The sequence below is a fragment of the Suillus bovinus genome, assembly GCF_016758785.1.
Source record: "Suillus bovinus strain UH-Sbo-P2 chromosome Unknown EDB93scaffold_16, whole genome shotgun sequence".
In the NCBI taxonomy this organism is placed as follows: Eukaryota; Fungi; Basidiomycota; class Agaricomycetes; order Boletales; family Suillaceae; genus Suillus; species Suillus bovinus.
This window is the reverse complement of record NW_024542072.1, coordinates 461,522-478,903: the sequence shown is the minus strand read 5'-3', so window position 1 is coordinate 478,903 and position 17,382 is coordinate 461,522. Positions and strand designations below refer to the sequence as shown.

The 17,382-nt window shown below is 46.4% G+C and overlaps 9 protein-coding genes across 9 annotated transcripts; 3 read left to right on the top strand and 6 right to left on the bottom strand.

Moving 5' to 3' along the window:
• The first annotated feature begins 28 nt into the window (after positions 1-28).
• On the top strand, positions 29-1,604 carry EDB93DRAFT_1320361 (uncharacterized protein). Its single transcript, XM_041454910.1, has 5 exons — positions 29-378; positions 431-828; positions 876-1,074; positions 1,126-1,233; positions 1,283-1,604. Exons 1-5 carry the CDS (start codon positions 112-114, stop codon positions 1,286-1,288), a joined length of 978 nt encoding a protein of 325 aa, XP_041309439.1. The 5' UTR covers positions 29-111; the 3' UTR covers positions 1,289-1,604.
• A 920-nt stretch (positions 1,605-2,524) lies between these two features.
• On the top strand, positions 2,525-3,505 carry EDB93DRAFT_225392 (uncharacterized protein). Its single transcript, XM_041455784.1, has 4 exons — positions 2,525-2,757; positions 2,812-3,043; positions 3,098-3,143; positions 3,198-3,505. Exons 1-4 carry the CDS (start codon positions 2,646-2,648, stop codon positions 3,384-3,386), a joined length of 579 nt encoding a protein of 192 aa, XP_041309438.1. The 5' UTR covers positions 2,525-2,645; the 3' UTR covers positions 3,387-3,505.
• Positions 3,506-3,990: 485 nt separating this feature from the next.
• On the bottom strand, positions 3,991-4,717 carry EDB93DRAFT_1082412 (uncharacterized protein; the record flags this gene model as incomplete). Its single annotated transcript, XM_041445683.1, has 2 exons — positions 3,991-4,509; positions 4,556-4,717. 2 exons carry the CDS (start codon positions 4,715-4,717, stop codon positions 3,991-3,993), a joined length of 681 nt encoding a protein of 226 aa, XP_041309437.1.
• A 569-nt stretch (positions 4,718-5,286) lies between these two features.
• On the bottom strand, positions 5,287-6,516 carry EDB93DRAFT_225202 (thioredoxin-like protein). Its single transcript, XM_041455782.1, has 4 exons — positions 6,185-6,516; positions 5,952-6,134; positions 5,817-5,894; positions 5,287-5,757 (listed from the first exon to the last, which is right to left on the bottom strand). The coding sequence occupies exons 1-4, from the start codon at positions 6,227-6,229 to the stop codon at positions 5,728-5,730; spliced, it is 336 nt and encodes a 111-aa protein (XP_041309436.1). The 5' UTR covers positions 6,230-6,516; the 3' UTR covers positions 5,287-5,727.
• An 815-nt stretch (positions 6,517-7,331) lies between these two features.
• EDB93DRAFT_225259 (uncharacterized protein) lies at positions 7,332-8,500 on the bottom strand. The gene is made up of 2 exons (XM_041455783.1): positions 8,097-8,500; positions 7,332-8,044 (listed from the first exon to the last, which is right to left on the bottom strand). The coding sequence occupies exons 1-2, from the start codon at positions 8,262-8,264 to the stop codon at positions 7,496-7,498; spliced, it is 717 nt and encodes a 238-aa protein (XP_041309435.1). The 5' UTR covers positions 8,265-8,500; the 3' UTR covers positions 7,332-7,495.
• Positions 8,501-9,677: 1,177 nt separating this feature from the next.
• Positions 9,678-10,411, bottom strand: EDB93DRAFT_1239784 (uncharacterized protein; the record flags this gene model as incomplete). The annotated part of the gene is made up of 2 exons (XM_041451678.1): positions 9,678-10,226; positions 10,250-10,411. The coding sequence occupies 2 exons, from the start codon at positions 10,409-10,411 to the stop codon at positions 9,678-9,680; spliced, it is 711 nt and encodes a 236-aa protein (XP_041309434.1).
• A 1,353-nt stretch (positions 10,412-11,764) lies between these two features.
• EDB93DRAFT_1068643 (uncharacterized protein) lies at positions 11,765-12,126 on the bottom strand (the record flags this gene model as incomplete). Its single annotated transcript, XM_041444938.1, has 3 exons — positions 11,765-11,828; positions 11,879-11,990; positions 12,030-12,126. Coding segments are annotated over 3 exons (273 nt in total), but the record flags the coding sequence as incomplete, so codon positions are not given.
• Positions 12,127-12,340: 214 nt separating this feature from the next.
• EDB93DRAFT_1135551 (uncharacterized protein) lies at positions 12,341-15,623 on the bottom strand. Its single transcript, XM_041449121.1, has 5 exons — positions 14,259-15,623; positions 14,108-14,211; positions 13,609-14,056; positions 13,251-13,559; positions 12,341-13,198 (listed from the first exon to the last, which is right to left on the bottom strand). The coding sequence occupies exons 1-5, from the start codon at positions 15,529-15,531 to the stop codon at positions 12,462-12,464; spliced, it is 2,871 nt and encodes a 956-aa protein (XP_041309432.1). The 5' UTR covers positions 15,532-15,623; the 3' UTR covers positions 12,341-12,461.
• A 503-nt stretch (positions 15,624-16,126) lies between these two features.
• Positions 16,127-17,296, top strand: EDB93DRAFT_225119 (thioredoxin-like protein). The gene is made up of 4 exons (XM_041455780.1): positions 16,127-16,414; positions 16,467-16,643; positions 16,705-16,779; positions 16,841-17,296. Exons 1-4 carry the CDS (start codon positions 16,370-16,372, stop codon positions 16,883-16,885), a joined length of 342 nt encoding a protein of 113 aa, XP_041309431.1. The 5' UTR covers positions 16,127-16,369; the 3' UTR covers positions 16,886-17,296.
• Positions 17,297-17,382: the final 86 nt, after the last annotated feature.

Genomic DNA, 17,382 nt, shown 5'->3' with positions numbered 1-17,382 from the left:
GCACAAACAAGGGAAGCAGGTCGTGGTAGCCTCGAGGCGCTGGGGAAAGTTGATGTTTAGAATCCCTGAGCAGCCTTCACAACATTTCCCTCATCATCACTGTTGACCATCATGGCAGCAGTATCGATATCCTCCTCACCAATCACGCAGGTGTCCCAGCATGCACCCGTAAACACCAGCCTCCAGCCTCAGTTACTTACTAGGCTGCTCCTCGACCTCCGGGGCAGACGTTTCTCGGTTGACAGAGAAACTATAATGAATCTCCCCGAATCTGTTCTCTTATGTCTCTTTCCAAATGGGCTTGTTTTGAGCCGTCAGAGCCAAGCATTCTCAGATGGCGGTGACAACGAAGAGGATGACGAGGTGTACGGCGTCGATGTAAGTGGCTACTGAACAATTCACGTGGTTCACGTTTGCTGACGCGCCGCAGTTTGACCCAGAGTGCTTTGCATACGTGCTTGATTTCTTCAGAAACGCATCAGACACGTTCTATGGGACCAATACTTCGCCTGGCTTGTTCGCGGCGCAGCAACATCTTCTTGACGGGTCACCTTCAGATTTTGGTCCTTCTGTATCACAGAATCCACTCCTTACCAAGCAGGCGATCATCGTGCTTCGCGAAGAACTAGAATACTTTGCTATACCGCCAAAACAAGGAAAGGCTTTGACTGATGAACATGGCGCTGCCAACCAAGCTCTTCTTGATATCAAGCACAAGTGTGGACAAAATGTGATGGACAAGCGTAATATCTTTACCGCGCTCCAAAGAAACGTCCACAAAGAGAACAATATTGCTGAACAACACCTTATTGATATGTTGTGCATGAGGTAAGGTCGCTGATAGCTATCTATAGTGTAACTGACAGTGTCCTCAGTGGATTCAATCGAGACGACGAATGGGGTTTCCGTGCTATGGAGCCTTCGCGGTGTTGTATCTCTTCCATCGCTCTTGTATTACTCAAGACGGGCATTGTACATCATCCTCTGGGACAAAACAACGAGCGCCCGGTCACCATCGATTATAATCAAATGGCTACAGCACAGAAGTTGTTATTGTTCTGGAGAAAACCAGCGGTAAGTTTGCTTTAGATATACACGGGACAGTCGTTCATGTATCCATGCTAGCGCAAGTGCTGGTGGGACGGCCTTGAGGTCGATCTAGCTGCACCAGGAGAGCCACCTATGCCTGTGAAGCTATGGGCAAGGAGAGTATGGACCCTTGAGCTTAGCTTGGTATGTGCTGTCCTTTTCGCACGCTTACTCTTTCTGAATATCTCTCCAGGTTTAGTTGTGAGGGAGATTAGAATTTTGGACACGAAATTATCTCCCCTGTGACCCTTACGCATATCATCGTCCCCCTGATATTGCATTGATACCCATCACGATTTTTCCTGCTGCAACCATTAATTAATGCCACACACGCGCCTTGACGACATTTTGCTATTGTAACGTATTGGAGATTCTTTGACTGAATTGTTATGACTGGAGGCCAAGCTCCGGCCTAAGTGACATAGAGTCGATGAATTAGATTTCAAAATTGAGTCTCCATGTACAGGTCAATGTGGTACAGCCGATATGGAAACTGATATCATTGGACCAGCTATAACGTATAAGGAAGCAATGATGGCACAGTCATGGCGTCTCCGGAAAAAGTACAAAAGGTCGACTTCTTCAGCGTCGTTCTTTTGTTCTGATCCACACACGGGATATGAACTTTACGTCCAACTTTTGGTCGATTATCGGATATGATGACCTTCACTTTAGATTGAGTGGTAAGCCTCTGGTCCTTTCAGATTGTTCAGGTTCTTAGTAGAGTTCATTCCCGCACAGTGGCTTCGACAACAATCATCTTCTACGACTATGGTATCTAACCTTTTATATCATAAGTTAGTGCAAGCATACTCAAATGTGGTCTACCAGGCCTCGTTCTCATTCGTGAAGTATGTTGTGCGATCTTTTGAAAACTGTTACTTCCACCTTTTGACGCCTTCATTCCGAATAGGTGGAACTGATATGGGTGAGGAATTCCAAACCAATGTACTTGTTTGACTTATACCAACATTCCGCCACGGTAGTGCCAACGCTGGAGGCTAACGACAGTCCTATATATCGTCGTACATTGCTCTCTGAAAACATCGCACTATGTGGGCTGACGATATTGTATAGGCACGTTACTTGGGTCTTGTGATTGCAATGTAAGTTTTAAAATGGAGGACACGGATCTGTTGACTGAGGACGGTTTCAGAGTTCAGACATGTATGTACCTGTTTGTGGAATTTTGCTTTCACACCAACCACTCATGTTTCGATTTGTAGTAGGGGCGGCAGGTATCTTTTTGAGCGATGCGGTGAAGCCTCTTAAGTTACTCGCAGAGAAACATTTTTGACTGACTAGTCAAACACAGGAGTACGTTCCACCAGCTACTAACTTGCTGCAGTCCATTTGCTCATGTCAGTTCTAGGTGTGAGTCTATTAGCTACATACGTGCAGTAATCCCTTTAATCCCTGCTAGGTGGCATTGCTGTCAGATCATGGTCATGGGGAATGGTTGCCCTCGCGTGCACGATGTATGGTCCGTTCCGTTCCATGATGTGATCACATGAACGCGGACTATTATTGATGTTTCAAAATCATCCGTAGCGATCATGTCAATCCGTGTTTTCGCCATGTATCACCGATCCATGCGGATGCGAATATTCCTTATTATCTGTTTTCTGGCTGCTAGCGCTTTCCGAGGAATAACAGGTGGCCTAATATGCAAGTCAGCTGATTCTTGTGACAATCATTCGTTCATGAATCGTTGATATCCAGCTGAAGAATACGTGCTTTCCAGGACGGGAGTCTGCACTACATCCATGCCCCCCAAGGTACCCTTTCTTGACGGTATTCCAAGTCTATGCATCGAGCTTCTATTTCTCCTGCTTGTCGTACGGGCCCTCGTGGAGTATGTCCGTGAGATGCAGAGAACACATTCAGACTATGGATTTGGTGATGGTCACAGCGATAGTCTTGCCATCCTTAGGGACCATGTACTGCATTTTTCGTGGTGAGTAGATGCGTTTTATTTCCTTTCAAACATTCTTACCATTGCTTTCAGCTATCTCATATTGAGTGTTATGCAGGTTGCTACTATATCTACGAATGTAAGCGTTTTCCTTGCCGATACTCATCAGTGACCACAACATGATGAACCACAGGGTGATAGCAACGGGAGCCGGTGGTATAGAAGTACTGCAATATTCTTCGTCACCATCCAGCAATGTGTCCTTGTTCCCCGACTGGTCATAAGTACTCGAGAATATTTCTCTCAGCTTGATTATGTATCAGATGGTATCACAGACCTCGACGTCATGGCATTCGCACATAACTCGGATGTGAATACGTAACCTTGATTCATAGTAGTCTATGATACCACCATCTTGTTGGATGTGCACGAACACAGATGACGAACAGCAGCTATAAAAGTGCAGATTACGGCATCAAAGCCATCTGCAATTTACAAGAACGTCTGGTCCTCCAGCGTGAACCACCCTGAATGACTGGATAACACCTAAATATAGAACTTCTGTGACTTGGCAGCCAAGCTCGATACAATCAATAGCACGGCGGCACGTAGCCAGAGTTTGCATGTGATTGGTCAGGCTCGGATTATGAAAGAAGAAGAAACACAGTGTTCGGCCGAACCAAAGGGAGGTGCTCTGTCAAGAAGCAGAAGGAAAATCATACAGGCTTGAGGAGGAATGGTTGTACATATAGAATGAAGTACGTAAGGAGAACACATCGTAGCCTACGAAGAACCAAGGTCAATATTTATCATAAGTCGAGAAAAGGTCATTTATAGAGACAATAAATGCAAGGGTATTCTGCCATTGAACTGTAGAGAGCTAGTCTCCCTTAGACAGACCTTTATAGACGAGGGAAGATTGTTGTTCCTTTTGTCAGGAGAGAGTTCCCATCGCACAACGATAGTATGATCCATGTGCCCTGGGTTCAATAAATGCCAGGTATCAGCCGATACTTGACTTCCTCCGCCCACCTCTCCCACTCGCTGCTGAAAGTTGATTTCAGAATTTCATCCTCTTGGCTGACCCTGAGCACGGCGCTTATCATGAGAAGAGTGATCTCAGCCAGCCATGCGAACGTGATTAATTTCAGTCCAGGGATATCCAAAACCCCTGAGTGTCTGAGCCATGAATTGGTCGATCCGTGCAGGATCAATATGCCGATGATCTGCACCATACCTGCTGTATAGGATGGATGACGTACGACCGCATATGGTCCGGTCGTTATAATGTGTTGCCCTTCGCGGACACTGAGTTGGAAAGTGAAAAAACGACCGAGGGTGCGATAACACCACCAGCGGGTGAGACCCCCTGTAATAGCGAGTGCAGTGCCGAAGATGAAAAAGAAAGTGATAGGTGTGTCACGTATCACGGAAACAGAAGTGGGGTCTGTTGTATGACAGGCAATAGTAGCGATTTCTGCGAAAGAAACAGCCCAATAAAACGCCTGATGGAGTTCTATAAAATGTTCGTGGGCAGGCGACAAAAATCACCTTTATGGTCGGAAACCCATATTTAACGAGCAGGGTGAAGATCCACTCGTTGAGAGTTTGATGAACGATCTCTTTACTCGAAGGAAGATTTTTGGTCGTGAACGATATGTGCAGCGCAATAGCAGACGAGAGAATAAGTGGAACTTTGAGAAGGGACTCCATGATCATGAAGAGCACTTGAAGGTGTCAACGATTGCTTTTATACATGAGTACGTCGCTGAGACCATAATCAAGGGTTCAACTTCCTCTAACGGCAGTGGCATACTAATGAGAAAGCAAGCGTTGGTAAAACAGTGTGTGGAGAGTGGAGCCTAAGGATATTGTCATGTCGTCAGTCCTACATCCCGCCATTGGTACACGCACCAGGCCCAAGCCAGACCAGGATCCCCGATTCTACGCAGCGGATAATCCCAGATTCCTTTGCTAAAATTGTATAATGGAAAAAGATGTTAGTTTCACGCGATGATGACGCTCGATAGGCCGCATGCACGCACACTGAGGCACATATAAGTGGCTTCCTGACCCCAGCTTCTCGAAACTCGAGTACTGAGTCCGATTTTGAAATTTGAAAACCCTAGCTTGGTCAAATTGATGGATCAACATGCCAGATAGAAGAGTCAAAGATGAACTTATACTCGAGTGCTTACTGGAAGTGTGTCCACTGTGATTGCTTACAGGAATGAATTGCACTTCCCCACTGAGCTCAAACATAATCAGAAGTCTCCTATAGAAGAAGACAGTCGTTTCTAAAAGAATGAGTAAGTTCTAACCAAATGCAGCCCCAGGTTTTATACGTGTCGTTGCCCGCAAGAGTACGAAATTTGAACATGGTAAACCATGTAAGATCTCCGCGGCATCCATATCACACTGGGTGAACAGTAGAAGGACTAGAAGATTCCAGGAACGGCGCGGGTAAATGTGTCTGAGAAAGACCCACTACCTGGTGCGATGTCCACGTCGCATCGAGAGTCATGGGTATTCTGTAAAATCTGGCACCATATGGTCATCCATACAGAACATCTAAGAACTTCATAGAACCCGTAGAACTCGTAGACACTGAAGGTAAGACATAGTTCATAAACGAGCCGGTGCCTGACCAAGATATCCCTGTCAATGAAAGTCGTTTTCCGATCGACCAAAGCTATCCTTGGCCCACGATAAACAATGTAACATCAAGTTGAACAGTATTTCTCCACAAATGTCTAGCATGGTAGCCAAAAAATGGGTTTCTGTTCGAATGCTCCAAAGACTATACACGCACCTGCAGCCTCTCACGAGCAGCACCAAACGTGGATTCTTCCATCTTGTTACCGTCCTTAAATGCGATGAATGTAGGATACTGAGAAGCCATACAGATCAGTGGTCAGCGAAAGTGCAAAAGATATCCGATATTTACGCTCGTTATGCCACCAACTTCGAAGCTGACATCGTCGAGTTTTTCGGCGTCAATGACGTAAAACTCAACCTTGTCCGACGAGAACTTGCTTGCGAGCTCATCAAACATGGGGGCGATGGCTTTGCAATGAGGGCACCTTTCGGATACGAAATCTACGATGACAGTCTTCCCCTCTTCCATCATCTGTGGGCTCAAATGTGATTGTGCTATGTCATTGGCTATGAAGTGCCTACGATAGAAATGAACTGGCTATGAGATGTGATCGATTTGACGGACATGATGGTGAGCAGCTGTGTATTACAAGGCACTTGAACGGCACACTGCTTGTGACTGATAATTGAAAAAGATAACTACTAGTTTGACACGGTTGTCGACTACATGATCAGTCCGTGGAACTTTTTTGGGTTCTACCTCAATTCCCGATGCTAACCTTCCCGAGCTGGAAGGTCTTGAGTCTTGACCGCATTTCGCAGATCACCGCAGGTCATTATTTGAAGGACACGGGATTCTCCCTCCAGGTATCCTCGCCAACACATCAATGGCTATCTGAATTGCGTTCCAGTTGTTCCCACAGCGCGGCCGCTCTGTGTCTATTGTGAGGGGTAACCCAAAGCCTCTCTCTATCGCCTATGAGGAATCGCCACAAATACCTCCAGATGGTCACAACATACCAGCCTCCTTGCACTTCTCACTCCAATGATTTGGCACAGGCCCTCCTTTGTCACGGCAGCTTGATACCTATCCATCTCTTCTGGCAACAGAGTCCTCAGCCCCATAAATAAACTATACGGATACTAGTAGCGCGCTATGGATGTATTTCGCAACATGTCCACTGTCGCCATATCCTGTGCTCTCAATTACAGCATTCAAGTTTGTCACCTCCTCTATCCCTTGCGCGATGATCTCTTCCAGGCTGCGCCAGATTCTGGTCTGTTGCGTGCATCAGCTGTGAATCACCTCGCAACAGCTTTGGTCGGCCATTAAGCTGACGTGTTTCTCCATATTGGAGTTGAGGTAAACGTAGCGTGACGATTGATTGGTATTTGATGTCTTCCGACTTTTCTCGCCACTTTGATCGATACTCAGAGCCAAGAACGATGAAATACGGGGCGATTCGGGGATTGCGCGCAAGGAAATGAAAGGCAATGTGAGTGTTCAGCCCAAGGCCAATGAAGGAATGCATGTGACAGCGTTGCACACAGCGATAATTCGTCATCTTGACATTTGAATATTATTGATGGCCAAATGATATCTATGGCTGATCCCGACTTTCTCGCATGACGATATCGGGTACTTGTAGGGGAAAGCTGAGAAAGAAAGTCGGAATATTATATTCATTATTCACCGCGTTCTATATTACCTAGGAACTAATATGTTAACATTAGGTTCGCCTATAGATCAACGATAACAGAAAGAAAAGGTCAAGGTCGAAATACTATAAAATTTGTATAAAATATATCGAATCGTCTCTCCAATCCAAGTCTAGTTATAAGATTAAACAGTGAGTAGTTGTCGCTATCGCAAAAACGTCAAGTGTAATGAATTCAGTAGATGCCAGGTATCAGTCGGTATTTGACTACCTTCGCCCACCTCGCCCACTCATCCCCGAAAGCCGATTTGAGTGCTTCGTCTTCTTCGTGAACCCTGAACAGGTAGCTTATGAAAACAACCGCCATCCCTGCAAGCCATGCCATTACCGCCAATTTGAGTCCAAAAATATCTAAAACTCCGGAGTGTCTAAGCCATGAAGTGGGCGATCCGTGCAGGATTATCATGCCAAACATCTGCATACAACCTCCTGTGTATGATGGATGGCGTACGACAGCGTATGGTCCGGTCGTGACGAGATGATGCCCTTTGCGGACACTGAGTTGGAATGTGAAAAGACGACCGAGGGTACTAAAACACCACCAGCGGATGAGACCCCCTGCGACAGCAAGTGTGGTGCCCAACACGAAAGGGAAAGTAATGGGAGTGTCGTAAATCCTGTGGCCGACCGCGTACTGTGCGATGGACTGTATAACAGACAGATAGTCTGCTGTGTGAGAGGCTATGATGGCGATCTCTGTGAAAGAAAAAATCCAGTAGATTGCCTAGGGCATTTCTCTGTTAAAATGGTTGTGGACAAGCAGTAACAACGCTCACCTGCATGATCGGGGACCCGTATATAATAAGTCGAGTGAAAACCAGCTCATTAAACGTTTGGCGAATAATCTCATTACTCGAAGGGACGTTTGGGGGTGTTAAGGATACTTGCTGCGTGATAGCAGACGAGAGAATGAGTAGAACTTTGAGAGGTGACGCCATATTCATGAGGAACAATTGATCTTTCAATGGCTACTTTTTATGCCCCTACGGTCACTCCGTGAGTGTCCGTTACATCGCCCAGGGAATTGGCGAATCTTTACGAAGCGTTGTCTGCGGAAGCTACAAAAATCATGAGTAGTAGTATGTGCCTGACCTAGTAGGTCCTTGTTTCAAGGATACGTCCATCTCGGAACTGTGCTAGAATATTCAGAGATGACGCTACCCAATCCATGATGACTCGGAAAACTTTACTTTGCGGTAATTTTGGTATTGGCCAATAGCCTAGTAACAGTGATGGGAGCGATGTCCAGGTCCAGTCGAAGTCGGTAAATATTCTGCCTAATAAATCTCTGCCACTTTGCAAGGAAAGAATTCTTCCAGTAGTCAGGGTCCCCGGTAGGCCATTGTTTCCCATGTTTGATTAGCAGCAGTCTCCATCAACTCATCTAAGATTCTAAGTCGAGGTCCTGGACTCCTGTGACGTACTCTTTTGGCTTAGTAAGAGACGAGCGAGGCGGGGCTCCTGCCAGCAGCCAGCCTGCCTCGCTCGACCCGGTTCCCTAGTGGGGTTAAACGCGTCAGTGTTTTCCCGCCTGCCCCAACAGGCGCGCCAAAATTCGAGGTATCTGTCATTTTACGCGTTGAAGTAGTATAAGAGTTTAGAGTCAGTGTACATAGGTTCTCGAATTCTCAACTTGAGAACAATAATCGGATAAGCGTGAGGTGTAGTCGGAAGATAAAAGAAAGAGACGCGCTTCCTCGTTTAGTAAGCACTATAGTTTGAGCTATTTGACTCACGCGTTCGCCAGTTAACTAGAAAAAGTCGAAAACGAAATATGGTCACCAGTGACCACAACATCCCAGAAAACATGCTGCCCACGTACGATGTTGGTCATATGGCCTGCGTGGTCCATACTTAGTGCCTCGTTGTTTCGCGTCGAGTGTTTGCAGTGCAATTGTTGCTGCAAATAGTTGGTCATCCGGTGTCTCTGCATCAGCCAGTAAGATGATGGCAAGGCTTCGAGAGATATTATAGCCTGCGGGGAACTATCTGCTATGGTGGCGTGAACGTGTTTCAACGACGCCTGCACCGTCGATGAGCTGATTTCAAGCACCGAACGTGTTGCTTATTTGCACTTTATTTCGGAAGCTTTTGCACGAACTGTTCACGAAATAAAAAGGCCAAATAAAATTGTAATTGAGCTATAGGGCTATGTTTCTCCAAGTCTAGTTACCGGCGTCACCGTTATGTAACCAAAAAAGAAACCGAACGAATAAAATGAATCTGAAATGAATCCCTTCTAATTTCAGAGTGAACGACGGTCTTCTCGTACATATGAGCGAGTCATCCAGATCTAAGATTAAACAGTGAATAGTTATCACTATCGCAAAAACATCAATATGTCAAGTGTAATGGGTTCAGTAGATGCCAGGTATCAGTCGGTATTTGACTGCCTTCGCCCACCTCGCCCACTCATCCCCGAAAGCCGATTTTAGTGCTTCATCTTCTTCGCTAATTCTGGACAGGATGTTTATGGAAACAAGTGTCATCCCTGTAAGCCATACCACCGCTGCCAATTTGAGTCCAAGAATATCTAAAACTCCGGAGTGTCTAAGCCATGAAGTGGGCGATCCGTGCAGGATTATCATGCCAAACAGCTGCATAAAACCTCCTGTGTATGATGGATGGCGTACGACAGCGTATGGTCCGGTCGTGAAGAGACGATGTCCTTTGCGGACACTGAGTTGGAATGTAAAAAAGCGATCGAGGGTGCGAAAACACCACCAGCGGATGAGACCCCCTGCGACAGCAAGTGTGGTGCCCAAAATGAAGGGGAAAGTAATGGGCGTGTCATAAATCCTGTGGCCGACTGCGTGCTGTGTGATGGACTGTATAACAGACAGATAGTCTGTTGTGTGAGAGACTATGATGGCGATCTCTGTGAAAGAAAAAATCCAGTATATTGCCTAGGAGTAGTAATAACACTCACCTGGATAGTCGGGAACCCGTATATAATAAGTCGAGTGAAGACCCGCTCATTAAACGTTGGGCGAATAATCTCATTACTCGAGGGGACGTTTGGGGGTGTGAACGATACTTGCTGCATGATAGCAGACGAGAGAATGAGTAGAACTTTGAGAAGTGACGCCATATTCGTGACGAACAATTGATCTTTCAATGATTACTTTTTATGCCCCTACGGTCACTCCGTGAGTGTCCGTTATATCGCCCAGAAATTGGCGAATCTAGTAAGGGCCGGCGATTCTTTTTACGAAGCGTTGTCTGCGTAAGCTACAAAAACCTTGTAGTCATTAGTAGTGGTATGTGCGTTACCTAGTAGGTCCTTGTTTCAAAGATACGTCCATCTCGGAACCGTGCTAGAAAATAGAAGTATTCAGAGATGACGCTACTCGAATTTGGAAGACTCGAAGGACCTTCCTTTGCGGTAATTTTGGTATTGGGTGAATAGCCTAGTCACAGTGATGGGAGCGATGTCAAGGTCCAGTAGAAGTTGGCAAATATTCTTCTCAATAAATCTCTGCCAGTTTGCAAGGAAGAATTCTTCCAAATACATATCATTCCACACCAACAGAAAAACTGGAAGAAAAAGCCCGGTAAGTGGCCTATATTCGAATAGTAGGGGTCCCAAATACGCAGTTGTTTCCCATGTCTGCAGTGGCACGGCTAAGTGGAGTAGCAAATATTCTCCATCAATTCCATGATAACTATCACGGTAGGCGAAAATGGGCTTTAGTTTCCATTCGTCACAGAATGCTGAGAGAAACAACTATAAACGCGCCTGAAGTTTCTCACAAAAAGAATAGAACTAGAATCCTCCGAATCTTGTGATCATCCTTGAATGCGATGAGTAGTATATATGCGAGCAGTTGAAAAGCTCCAAGCTGTAGTAAGTCAAAACTCGAGTCGCCTACGTGACCTGGATGGCACTGTTGAATCAGGCTTGCCGACTCAGCTGGATGACTTTCTGCAAAATCTAGATTTTTGATTCAAACCTTAAAAGCGGGAGAATTTATCGTCTCGCACCTCGTCGCAATCTATAAATGCGTTTCAAAACGCAGACCAGTTGTATCTAGATTTTAATATACAGTTTTGGACGTTGAAACGTTGAGAGGACATAGTCACTGACTCAGTGAATTTAATTCGGAAAGGCTTTTGAACACTTGGGACGTTCATACCTGGAAGTTAACGCCTTCGACACATGGAGATTGATGAATTTGTAACTGTAGACCTAGATCGATTGGCACTTAAGCACAAACGTTCAACAACAGGTGTACGATTTGAGCAGTACGTGCTCATTGAATGTTGCAAGAAATCCCTCGTAATGCATGCAGTCCACGAAGTGGCGCTCCAATGAGACACTAATGGTCGTAGACATTTGACTTTCATCATGCGCGCGATTGACCTGAAGCAACCAGTGATTGAATTAATAACTGCAAGATGTAAATACCATCCACCCATGTCAGGCCCTAGTACGCGTTGGTTCGGTGGAGTCTCCCTCTAGATTGGCTAGTCCAAGATTCCTCCATTCGTCGCGCTCCATAAGTCCCCTGAAACAGATGTGAACTATTGAGAGCACAAAAAACAGACGTTGGCGCACTTGTTCATTCGGCAGTCGAGGTATTGTTTGCTTATGACTCTGCAAGGAGTGGATTCACTAGAATTCTTGCGCAAGCAAGCCATGTATTGCATCATCTGGTCCTTGCACTCGCCTATATACCATATTTAATTAATCATGTCGTGATAAAGACAGTGAGGCGAACCATCATGGTCCAAAGGAAAAGAACCGCGATCTGGAGGGGAAGTCTTGAATCCGACGTTAATTGATGGTGGGCGTCCAAAAGACATATGCGTGAGAAAGCTGGCAGGTGCGATATTACTATTTCAAAGAATATAAAGGGGTAGATTTGCAAAACGCTATGGATTGAGATTTAGAACAACGTTCCAAACGCTGCAGGACAACTGCAGGAGATCATCCACTGGTTACTTAGTTACACCTGGTTTGGCATGATCGTGATACTAATAGTCAGTTTCACCTGGCCCATGCGCACGTGCATCCTGAAGAGACCGATCAATAAACTTGAATTCTGTGTCGATCAGGTTAGCGATTCACAATTTAGCCAGTGCCTAGGATAATAATAAGTGTAGTGTGTATGTGCATGGGACCCTAGTCCTCCAATAAGTTAACTCAGGGCATCCAAACTCTCCCTCAAGAGTCTTACCCGCTCCTCAACAGCATTCAACGTCGTAGTGATAGCATCCACCTCCGACCTCCAATCACCATTCACATGACTCGAATGCACCGACCCACCGCCAACAGCCCCACCGTTGCCACCAGAACTCACCGACCCACCACCAACTCCAAAAACACCAGAACCACCTCTTGCCCTCCCAACAGCCATCTCTTCCCAAAGACCAGTAACAACGTCTTGCACCCACTTCTCCCTCTCCTCAATCCTCTTCGCCTCCTTCCGCCTCCCTACCTCCTCCCTCTGCCCCACAAGCATCAGCGTCCACAGATTACTAAACACAAGAATAACGATGACGAAATATAAAATCGTCATCGACGAGCTCTGTTCCCAAGCTTCCTTTACAAGTTCCAGCGCTCCAACCGTGGAGCGCTTCGCAACGCCGTAGGCACCGTCAAACGTCTCATATGCCCATTGGAGCCCACGTCTGTTACGTTCGTGTTCGCGCGCTTTACGAGCTTCCGCGTCTGATATTCCCATCGAGCGACTGAGGAAAGTGGGGTCCGTGAGTTCGATGAGGGGGCTGATAGGCTCAACAGGTGCTACGGCTGTTGGATCAACGCCTGCTGGGATGAATTCGGATTGGTGTTCCTGTATGTACATCCGCATAGCTTTGTCAAGGTCGGAGTGATACACTTTTTGACCGTCTATTGCTGATTTTTCGATCAGACCTGTGCATATCGCGAGCATGAGCATGAGATTTTGCGAGAGAGAATAGCATACCTTTGATGAAACTTCTCCCAGTCCAATCTACCTGCGTGGTGACAATCACCCGTGTGGAAATAGCACTTGCCCACATTAAGCACGTCTTCGTCTTGACGGAGAACACGCCTCCGCTAGGAACATCGGGCGTCTTCGTCGTCGTCAACATCACAACGTGATCCTCAAAGTTGTAGGTCAAGGTTTCATCGTGGATCTCACACTTCGTTTGTTTCGGGCCTACGCTATTATTCAGGGGCTTGATATATGACATATTCCGCGCCAAAAGCTTGGAGTTGTCACCTATGGGAGACCAATCTGATATCTGCACATCTGAATGGGGAGCATCAGCACTGATCCAGTCGAGCACGACGCCACCCACCCATGAGCTTCTGATCCACCCGCATAAAATCCTTGATAAACCCACTCGCAAACATCAGGTTATAAATCTTGTCGGGTGTTCCAGGCAACACAGTTTCCAGCGCGATCTCATTAAGATGTTCTCCATTTTTCGAGCATGCGCAATGCGTGACTTTGTTAATGCTAGTCACAGGAGCTGCTTCTTTGCCTCCGATCGTGATTAGGGGACCTGAAACATCAGAAGTACTAGCGGGCGTGATGATGTTGGCGGACGAGCCAGTTTGGCTTAGAGCATCATCAGGACGGGCGAGTCGCCAGATATTAGCAATGACATCATACGTCGTATCACGGGAGAGGAACGAAGCAAAGGTGTATTTTGCCTGTCGAGTGGTTATTTGGATGGCGTTGGGGATGACAAACGCCGTCATCTTCTTCTCAAGAGCGGTTATCTCGTATATTGGGATTGACAGCTGTGGGGGTATCATTTAGTTTGCAAGTATGCACAAGTATGTGCAACGTACATCGGTGATCCACCCGAAAATGTTCGCGTGGAAACATATATGGTTCTCTGAGATATATATCCGGCCTTGAATCAGGATCTCGCGCTGTAATGCGCACCCGTAATCTACAAGGTATGCAGTAGATGTTTGACATGTTCGAAATGAGACAAACCTTCAATGAGATAATCGCCTTCAGGAATACTAGGGAACAACTCGTGAAAGTCTGCATTACGCTTGCTGCTTGCAACGGCAAAACCCGTGACGGGAATATCTTCATTAATATCAAGTTCGTCATCCGACATTTCACTCTCTCCGCTAGAGGCAAACGTGTCTGTCTGACCGTCTGAAAAGTCATCTCGACCCGACAAGGCACGTCTCGTGCGGGCGTTGGTATCGACAGAACTGGGCATAGACGTCACGGAAGCGGAAGCGGCTTCTCGCATTGCAGAGGCATTTGATCTGACCGTTCCATTGGTAACCTTTTTTGATGTTGAATTAGGACCAAGAGGAACAGGGGACATTTGAGGACCAGTATTGGTCATGGAAGCGGCCATGGAAGAAGCAACACCAGATTGTTTGCGAGTGGGGGTAGTGATTGAAGGACGACGCCAACCTTTTGTCTTTGAGGCTGAGCTGTTTACCGAGCGGATAGACCTTGCGTCTGCGTCGTTGAGGATAGGTAAAAGCTCCTGTTGATGGTTGCTTTTGGGAGCATGGCTTATTGTGGTGGGTGAGTCCACGAGGCCATTTTCAATTATGACGGCATTGTGTTCGTGGCGACTAGGTCCCCGGTTCGTATCGGCACGAGTGTTGGTTTGATCGAAATCGAGCGGAACTGGGGGCTGTGTTCTACTGCGTAGTGACTTCTTTGAGGGAGTTCTATCGACCACCTTGTGAGTGTTTGGAGGATGTGTGGTGCTACGCTTGTCTACAAAGGCTTTCAGGTTCCCAGTGGATGACGCAGGTGAGAGCTTGTGAGAGGATTTGGGTGAGCTTTCAGCGCTGGTCTTCCATTCTTCAGGACGAGAACGAGAAGGGGTTGGAGTTGGAAGCATGTCGTCCGTAGACAAAGAAGACTCGCTTGCCATGGGACGAGCCGCGAAGGATACAGCATGTCTATCTGGGACCATCCTATCCTGCGAGCGTGCACGTCGGTGCTGAGATGTATCGGGAGGGTGGTCTTGCGAAGGAGGATCAGGAAAAGTAAGAAGGGCTGAACGAGGGGAAGGTGGAATTATACCAATTTTGACACTCCCTTTTGTACTAGAATTGTCACTGGCTGGATCAGGAAGAGACGAAGGAGGGTGTGATATTAATTGAGAATGTGGGCGCGCTGGAACATTAGTTTGACGCGGTGAAGCAGTCGTGCTCTCCCTTCCGCTCGGAGATGAACTTGGCGTACTAGGTCCAGGCTTCACAAGCTTTTGAAAAAAGTTGGGTGCCATAGCCTAATAGGAGCTGGTGACGTTGCAATTGAAATATTGATGGTTGAGCTCAACGACAACCCCGACTGACTAACTAACTGACCGCTGTCAACGACACAGCAACCTACCACTCGACCTAAAAAGGCAATTAGCAAAGTGAATGACTCTTTCTTCCTCCAACGACACATTAGATCGAGACTTGCAAACAGGTGCATATATCTACTGTTTTGTGTCGAATCTTTAGCGTGATCAATCAAGTCGTTCATTCCATTCGTATAAAATATCTTGTCTGGACTTCTCGCTCACGGCAAACGATTCGGTCATCATTAATGAAACTGCTGAACAGTTCAAGGACTCGTAGGCACACTGACACAGGTACATGGGTAAATTTATTTCATCGACAGATCAAAAGAAAACTATCATTGATTAATAGATTTCTGAGCTGACAGGCTATAGACAATGGACCCTCATTGTTGCCTTGTACTGATCAGATGCCCTGAATGATGGCAGGAAGATCGTGTCTCAGAAAAAGTTTCTAGTTGATCTTGCTGTGCGTGTTATTATAACCTATAGCCTTTGTGATTACTGAGAAATTTCGTGGGTCTAGGCCGATATGGCCTTGCAGGCAAGTGACCGTCAGTTACAACTTGAAAGGGGCCTCGACGTCACGACACGTCATATGTGCAAATGAAGTTATCCACTGCATGCATTCCCATCGCTACTAGTACTGACAATCTTCTTTGTACTTGTCTTTATTCTTTTGTTTGTTTTCACGTCAAGTTCTGTCAGACCCTTGTCTCACTCTTCTCCGTATTGTATATAATACACACATTCCCATTACACTTGGACCAGAGTCGCAATGCCTTTCAACCCCATCGACGATGCTCAAGACTTTACCAGGATCGTGAGTACCTATTCGATGCATTCTTCAACTCCCTGCTCACTGTCAACCCCAGATCAACAGCGGTAAAACCGTATTGATAGATTTCCATGCAGACTGGAGCGGATTGTGCCGGTCGACCTCTCAGCAGTTTTCTGAACTTTCTGACACATTCGTTCGCATCGGTGTGGATTTCTATCGCGTAAATGTGGATGAACTAGAAGACGTGGTGATGGAAGCTGATGTGCGCGTCGTATGTATTTTTAATACGATGACGCATTTGTGCAGTCAATTGAAACCGAGGAATATTATAGGTCCCTACTTATATGGTGTTCAAAGATGGGAAGAAGGTTGGGCATGCCACGGGGCTAGATGGGTTAAGTCTGCACGTGAGTATACCTCATGTTTCATGTCGTGTACATCACTGATTGTTCCGTTTGTTGCGGGTAGAAATTGATGGGTTCGTACATGACGAGATGCGCAGTGGCTGCTTAAAGGCAACTTACTAGACAAGAGACAATCAATCGCATTGTAATTATATGAGGAGATTATGGAAGGGATCGTCTGGTTATGGGGAAATCAAATGCATCATGTATAACAGCAATTAGAATTAAACTTACTTTGACTTGGCTTACCATACGCTTAACGCGAGGCTCGCGCAAACGTGGAAGAGGTGCGAAGAGCAATCCCATTGGTGCGAACAGAAGTTCGCCGTCATGGGAAGGAACGTGTGTCGATGCAATTAGCTAGCAAGGTGTATGTAATGAGTAGCACTTCGGGTATTCTCTTCTGCCGCGGTAACGCACCTGGCTTCGTAAGTTTATACAAAGTGAATCGAGAGCATTATTGGGATGAGTGGATATGAATGCGGGGACGAGTAGCCGGGTCGGAGGATCTGCTGCAGTGCTTCGTTGACTGTGAGAGTACCGGAGCTGATTCTATTTTTTGATTAGTACGTCGTACTCGGATGAGATCATGCGTAAGTATGCAAG

What these genes read in the sequence shown, in the direction of transcription:
- EDB93DRAFT_1320361 (XM_041454910.1), top strand. Translation starts at nt 112, where the DNA reads ATGGCAGCAGTATCGATATCCTCCTCACCAATCACGCAGGTGTCCCAG. An exon ending in ACGAGGTGTACGGCGTCGAT is followed by an intron (nt 379 to 430) that starts GTAAGTGGCTAC and finishes GACGCGCCGCAG; the next exon opens with TTTGACCCAGAGTGCTTTGC. An exon ending in TGTTCTGGAGAAAACCAGCG is followed by an intron (nt 1,075 to 1,125) that starts GTAAGTTTGCTT and finishes TATCCATGCTAG; the next exon opens with CGCAAGTGCTGGTGGGACGG.
- EDB93DRAFT_225392 (XM_041455784.1), top strand. Translation starts at nt 2,646, where the DNA reads ATGTCAATCCGTGTTTTCGCCATGTATCACCGATCCATGCGGATGCGA. An exon ending in GACCATGTACTGCATTTTTC is followed by an intron (nt 3,044 to 3,097) that starts GTGGTGAGTAGA and finishes CATTGCTTTCAG; the next exon opens with CTATCTCATATTGAGTGTTA. An exon ending in TTGCTACTATATCTACGAAT is followed by an intron (nt 3,144 to 3,197) that starts GTAAGCGTTTTC and finishes GATGAACCACAG; the next exon opens with GGTGATAGCAACGGGAGCCG.
- EDB93DRAFT_225202 (XM_041455782.1), bottom strand. Translation starts at nt 6,229, where the DNA reads ATGTCCGTCAAATCGATCACATCTCATAGCCAGTTCATTTCTATC. An exon ending in ATAGCCAGTTCATTTCTATC is followed by an intron (nt 6,135 to 6,184) that starts GTAGGCACTTCA and finishes TTGAGCCCACAG; the next exon opens with ATGATGGAAGAGGGGAAGAC. An exon ending in AAGTTGGTGGCATAACGAGC is followed by an intron (nt 5,895 to 5,951) that starts GTAAATATCGGA and finishes ATGGCTTCTCAG; the next exon opens with TATCCTACATTCATCGCATT.
- EDB93DRAFT_225259 (XM_041455783.1), bottom strand. Translation starts at nt 8,264, where the DNA reads ATGAATATGGCGTCACCTCTCAAAGTTCTACTCATTCTCTCGTCTGCT. An exon ending in ACGGGTCCCCGATCATGCAG is followed by an intron (nt 8,045 to 8,096) that starts GTGAGCGTTGTT and finishes GAAATGCCCTAG; the next exon opens with GCAATCTACTGGATTTTTTC.
- EDB93DRAFT_1135551 (XM_041449121.1), bottom strand. Translation starts at nt 15,531, where the DNA reads ATGGCACCCAACTTTTTTCAAAAGCTTGTGAAGCCTGGACCTAGTACG. An exon ending in AGGCGATTATCTCATTGAAG is followed by an intron (nt 14,212 to 14,258) that starts GTTTGTCTCATT and finishes CATACCTTGTAG; the next exon opens with ATTACGGGTGCGCATTACAG. An exon ending in TGGGAGAAGTTTCATCAAAG is followed by an intron (nt 13,199 to 13,250) that starts GTATGCTATTCT and finishes CGATATGCACAG; the next exon opens with GTCTGATCGAAAAATCAGCA.
- EDB93DRAFT_225119 (XM_041455780.1), top strand. Translation starts at nt 16,370, where the DNA reads ATGCCTTTCAACCCCATCGACGATGCTCAAGACTTTACCAGGATC. An exon ending in CTCAAGACTTTACCAGGATC is followed by an intron (nt 16,415 to 16,466) that starts GTGAGTACCTAT and finishes TGTCAACCCCAG; the next exon opens with ATCAACAGCGGTAAAACCGT. An exon ending in TGGAAGCTGATGTGCGCGTC is followed by an intron (nt 16,644 to 16,704) that starts GTATGTATTTTT and finishes GGAATATTATAG; the next exon opens with GTCCCTACTTATATGGTGTT.